The sequence below is a fragment of the Coffea eugenioides genome, unplaced genomic scaffold (genome assembly GCF_003713205.1).
Source record: "Coffea eugenioides isolate CCC68of unplaced genomic scaffold, Ceug_1.0 ScVebR1_1674;HRSCAF=2566, whole genome shotgun sequence".
Taxonomy (NCBI): Eukaryota; Viridiplantae; Streptophyta; class Magnoliopsida; order Gentianales; family Rubiaceae; genus Coffea; species Coffea eugenioides.
Window position 1 is genome coordinate 9,055 of NW_020862093.1, and position 5,973 is coordinate 15,027.

General features: G+C 37.9%; 1 protein-coding gene across 1 annotated transcript; it reads right to left on the bottom strand.

The window, feature by feature from the left end:
* Positions 1 to 945: 945 nt before the first annotated feature.
* LOC113755734 (pentatricopeptide repeat-containing protein At3g22470, mitochondrial-like) lies at positions 946 to 5,973 on the bottom strand. Its single transcript, XM_027299645.1, has 6 exons — positions 5,967 to 5,973; positions 4,703 to 5,868; positions 4,371 to 4,634; positions 4,227 to 4,275; positions 4,037 to 4,127; positions 946 to 2,571 (listed from the first exon to the last, which is right to left on the bottom strand). The coding sequence occupies exons 2-6, from the start codon at positions 5,862 to 5,864 to the stop codon at positions 946 to 948; spliced, it is 3,192 nt and encodes a 1,063-aa protein (XP_027155446.1). The 5' UTR covers positions 5,865 to 5,868; positions 5,967 to 5,973.

Here is a 5,973-nt window from a genome sequence, read left to right on the forward strand (position 1 = left end):
GACACATGTCAAGTCATTAGCACAACATAGCAATTTTATGAAGCTTAGATAAGTTAAAATACGAGTACGCTTATGCTAAATACAAGTCCAGCTTAAGTGTCACTTAATTTGATTACTTTCCAACTGCCAAGTGAACAATGTCTGTATATGAAGATAAATTAAGCTGCAATTCAACAACCCCACATGCCAATTACATGGACAAGCTATCATGTATCAAGTAAGCATCTATAAAGTGATTCAAATGGCCAAAGTAAACCTTCGAGAAAGTTGAAAATTAGGAATAAAATTTTGAGAAACTGAGGAGAGAGGAATGATCACAGAGTACAAACCATGAAATGCATTGAAAACGGGCAGGTAGCCACTCTTTTCATCTGATAGTGATGAGAAAGCTTCAACACATCGTCGCTTATCATATTAAACCTGCAAGTATTTAATCTTCAAATCTCTAGAATATGCTCAAAGATTGCTCCTCCAAGGACTGTTGATAAACTTTTTGAGACCAAAAGGACAGATACTGACAACAATATCAACTGCGAATCTACATCATGTACCTTTGGATGACTAAATGCTAGGAGCCAAAAAAAGCAGCAGAATATCCAAAGGTCCCAAATGAAGCCAATTAAGAATAAGATCCCCCTTCTCCATTATTTAGACTTCCATTACCCATTTTTTGAGCAAACTTCTCAATTATCTTAAAAATAGAGGGATCATTTCCACTATCTCTGTATGAATCTAGTAAAAGTGAAAAAGTAGACAAATGCAGCGAGAATCCTCTCCTATCCATTTCATCAAAATAAACCACTGCATCATTAAATTCGCCAGCCTTAAGAAGTCCTTGAACAATAATATTAAATGTAATTAGATTTGGAGTGCAGCCATTTTCTTCCATTTTCTTAATAAACTCTTTGGCTTCCTCTAGGAAACCTTCTGAAAAGAGGCCATTTATCATCGTGTTATAGTTGAAACATTAGGATCCAATCCTTTAGAAGAGAGACTATAGAAAAGATGCCGGGCGCTGTCAAGCTTCCCACATTTGCATAATCCATCAAGGACGATGTTGTACATTGTTATATGACAATCTACTCCATCAACTTCCATCTTGTGCAAAAATTGAAGTGCTTCCTCAACATGTGAATTCTTGCATAAACCATTCAACAAAACACAGTAAGTGTGAAAATTAGGTTTTAAGCCAGCAGCTCGCATCTCATCGAAAGCTTCGATTGCTGTAAGATACCACCCGACACTAAATAAACCCTGCAGGAAAGTGGTATAGGTAACAACATTCGGTGTTAACCCTTTATGTCGGATCTCTTGGAAGAGACTCATGGCTGCTTCCACTTTCATTTTCTTCATATAACCATTGATCAATATACTATGGCTTTGAACATCAGGATTAAGGCCGCTAGCAGCCATTTTATCAAAAACTATCTTTGCTTCATCCATTCGGCCTTGTAAACAGTACCCATCCATCAATGCGCTATATGTAGCATTATCAGGCTTCTGATTTTGCTCAATCATGATTTTCAGTACCTCCTCTGCACCTTCTAACTGTCCTTCCTTACATAGTGCATCAATAAGAATATTAAAAGTAATAACATTTGGAACAATATTATAAGCCTTCATCTCAGTCAAGAGCTTTTCAACGTCCTTCCATTTACTTAAATTGCACAGACCCCGGACCAAACAACTGTAAGTGATGACATCAGGGGCAATTCCTTTCTCAATCATCTCGCGTAACAGGGAGAGAGCTTGATCCATCATTTTATCCTTGCACAACCCGTCGATAATAGTGCTGTAAGCAGCTGTATCAGGCCTGCACCTTCCTCCTTTTTCCATGAATCTAAGGACTTGAATGGCCATGCTAGTGTTTCCAGCCTTAGAAAGCCCATCTATCACAGTCCCATACGTAATTTTATCGGGTACGCATAGCTTTTCATATATTATTTTCTTGAAAAATCCTTGTGCCTCATGAATTTTGTGTTCCCGAAAGAGTCCTTTGAGCAGAGTGGTAAAGGTGGCCGTATTGGGCAAAATACCTCGCTTGAAGAAGCCACCAAATATAGAAAACCCAAAATCCACTCTACCCAAGAAGCAGTAACAATTAATCACAATACTTAGCGTGTAATCATCAAGCGGAATGCATCCCAACTCAGCCATATCCCTGGAAAGAGAAAGAACCACCAAATATTGCTTCATCTTAACAATACGACCCAGCAGTCTATTGAAATGAACAACACTAGGCAGAGGTTTCATCCGTACCATCTGCTTGTAAAAGCCTAGAGCTTCATCGAGATTGCTGATACCGTCAATATCACTCCTCAATCTCCGAGACCCATAATGAACAATGTTGTTAGGCTTAGCCTGATGATGATTACTACTTTCAATACCAATAGTGAGGGCTGCAGAGTGAAAAGCTGATTGGATGGGGGTTGAATTTATTGGAGAAAGAAATGAAAGAGTAGTAAAAGCGGCAGTAGTAGCAGTACCTTTCGCCCCTGCTTTGTGACAAAGATAAGCAACAGAGAAGGCCCTTTTTCTCATCTTCTTGATGGTTTTGCCTTCGGAGTTCAGCTACAAAATCAGAAAGTCGCTGCTGAGGAGACAGAGTGAGGAGCGAAAGACGATGGTCCTCTTTTGTCTTTTGCTGAAGCTTGTCTTCTCCTCTCCTCTCAGGTTTTGTGATTAATTCATTCTTTTCTGGTTTCATTTTGTATTTTTGGTCTCTTTTTAGCATTTTTGGTTTATTACTCTGAGTTTGATAATATTTTTGGTTTTTTTATGAAAATAAACTCAATAATTTAATAAAACTATATAGAGACACATGAACATAAAATTATGAGAGAGTGACAATAGCATTTCCCTTTTGCTCATTCCATTTTAGACCAAAATCAAACAAAACCCCTCCCACATCAAAAGGTTATCCTCTTATGTTATTTTTAATTCTACATTAATTACAAAATTCTTACGACATAAGCACTTTTCTTGAAGTAAATCATATGGAAGGCATGTACCCATACTATGCTCATTAGTGAAGCTTCAAGCATTCATCCTTCTGAGTTCAACTCCGATCTTTGCATTAGCAATACTTCCTCCCTTGGTGCCTGTAATTAAGAGACAAGTTTGAGCAACCATAAGCAGAATACAAAACTGGAAAAGGTATTCATAGAACCAAAGCAGAATAAAAGAAGGAAAAGAATCCTTATAACTAGTACTACTAACAATAGAAGCTTTGGCTTGGGCCTGTGATTAATAAACAGATTTTATTTGTCCTCTACTTGGAATAAATATCTCAGCTCAGTCATCCTACATAAATAAATGAATCGCTATGATGAGTGCAATCCAGAACTTTAAGCAGCTGGATACCTAAAAGACCTCTTAAACAAGACACAGAGAATGTCAAAGAGCAAAATAAAATATTATTCTCTGCATGCTACTATCAAATTTGCTCATCAGCATCAAACTTAAGCAGTCACTAAAAGCAACAGTAGGCAAAGAGCAGATATTGGGTCAATACAGACAATGGTACTACAGCACGTTCTAACACTGCGGTAAACCTTGCATTTAGATCATCGTCAATATCTGATCAGTGAATGTTTCGTTGTCAAAATTGCCCAACAGCCAGTCCAGTATGTTTGCTTCCATAATATCTCTATGTTCTGAAAACAACAACGAGTATTCGAAAGTAAAAGGACAACTGTCAACGAAAGGACACATGTCAAGTCATTAGCACAACATAGCAATTTTATGAAGCTTAGATAAGTTAAAATACGAGTACGCTTATGCTAAATACAAGTCCAGCTTAAGTGTCACTTAATTTGATTACTTTCCAACTGCCAAGTGAACAATGTCTGTATATGAAGATAAATTAAGCTGCAATTCAACAACCCCACATGCCAATTACATGGACAAGCTATCATGTATCAAGTAAGCATCTATAAAGTGATTCAAATGGCCAAAGTAAACCTTCGAGAAAGTTGAAAATTAGGAATAAAATTTTGAGAAACTGAGGAGAGAGGAATGATCACAGAGTACAAACCATGAAATGCATTGAAAACGGGCAGGTAGCCACTCTTTTCATCTGATAGTGATGAGAAAGCTTCAACACATCGTCGCTTATCATATTAAACCTGCAAGTATTTAATCTTCAAATCTCTAGAATATGCTCAAAGATTGCTCCTCCAAGGACTGTTGATAAACTTTTTGAGACCAAAAGGACAGATACTGACAACAATATCAACTGCGAATCTACATCATGTACCTTTGGATGACTAAATGCTAGGAGCCAAAAAAAGCAGCAGAATATCCAAAGGTCCCAAATGAAGCCAATTAAGAATAAGATCCCCCTTCTCCATTATTTAGACTTCCATTACCCATTTTTTGAGCAAACTTCTCAATTATCTTAAAAATAGAGGGATCATTTCCACTATCTCTGTATGAATCTAGTAAAAGTGAAAAAGTAGACAAATGCAGCGAGAATCCTCTCCTATCCATTTCATCAAAATAAACCACTGCATCATTAAATTCGCCAGCCTTAAGAAGTCCTTGAACAATAATATTAAATGTAATTAGATTTGGAGTGCAGCCATTTTCTTCCATTTTCTTAATAAACTCTTTGGCTTCCTCTAGGAAACCTTCTGAAAAGAGGCCATTTATCATCGTGTTATAGTTGAAACATTAGGATCCAATCCTTTAGAAGAGAGACTATAGAAAAGATGCCGGGCGCTGTCAAGCTTCCCACATTTGCATAATCCATCAAGGACGATGTTGTACATTGTTATATGACAATCTACTCCATCAACTTCCATCTTGTGCAAAAATTGAAGTGCTTCCTCAACATGTGAATTCTTGCATAAACCATTCAACAAAACACAGTAAGTGTGAAAATTAGGTTTTAAGCCAGCAGCTCGCATCTCATCGAAAGCTTCGATTGCTGTAAGATACCACCCGACACTAAATAAACCCTGCAGGAAAGTGGTATAGGTAACAACATTCGGTGTTAACCCTTTATGTCGGATCTCTTGGAAGAGACTCATGGCTGCTTCCACTTTCATTTTCTTCATATAACCATTGATCAATATACTATGGCTTTGAACATCAGGATTAAGGCCGCTAGCAGCCATTTTATCAAAAACTATCTTTGCTTCATCCATTCGGCCTTGTAAACAGTACCCATCCATCAATGCGCTATATGTAGCATTATCAGGCTTCTGATTTTGCTCAATCATGATTTTCAGTACCTCCTCTGCACCTTCTAACTGTCCTTCCTTACATAGTGCATCAATAAGAATATTAAAAGTAATAACATTTGGAACAATATTATAAGCCTTCATCTCAGTCAAGAGCTTTTCAACGTCCTTCCATTTACTTAAATTGCACAGACCCCGGACCAAACAACTGTAAGTGATGACATCAGGGGCAATTCCTTTCTCAATCATCTCGTGTAACAGGGAGAGAGCTTGATCCATCATTTTATCCTTGCACAACCCGTCGATAATAGTGCTGTAAGCAGCTGTATCAGGCCTGCACCTTCCTCCTTTTTCCATGAATCTAAGGACTTGAATGGCCATGCTAGTGTTTCCAGCCTTAGAAAGCCCATCTATCACAGTCCCATACGTAATTTTATCGGGTACGCATAGCTTTTCATATATTATTTTCTTGAAAAATCCTTGTGCCTCATGAATTTTGTGTTCCCGAAAGAGTCCTTTGAGCAGAGTGGTAAAGGTGGCCGTATTGGGCAAAATACCTCGCTTGAAGAAGCCACCAAATATAGAAAACCCAAAATCCACTCTACCCAAGAAGCAGTAACAATTAATCACAATACTTAGCGTGTAATCATCAAGCGGAATGCATCCCAACTCAGCCATATCCCTGGAAAGAGAAAGAACCACCAAATATTGCTTCATCTTAACAATACGACCCAGCAGTCTATTGAAATGAACAACACTAGGCAGAGGTTTCATCCGTACCATCTGC

Coding starts and splice junctions, on each gene's coding strand:
- LOC113755734 (XM_027299645.1), bottom strand. CDS start 5,864: ATGGCTGAGTTGGGATGCATTCCGCTTGATGATTACACGCTAAGTATT. Junction 4,276..4,370: donor GAAGTTTGCTCAAAAAATGG/GTAATGGAAGTC, acceptor TTTGGCTCCTAG/CATTTAGTCATCCAAAGGTA. Junction 4,128..4,226: donor GATTCGCAGTTGATATTGTT/GTCAGTATCTGT, acceptor AAATACTTGCAG/GTTTAATATGATAAGCGACG.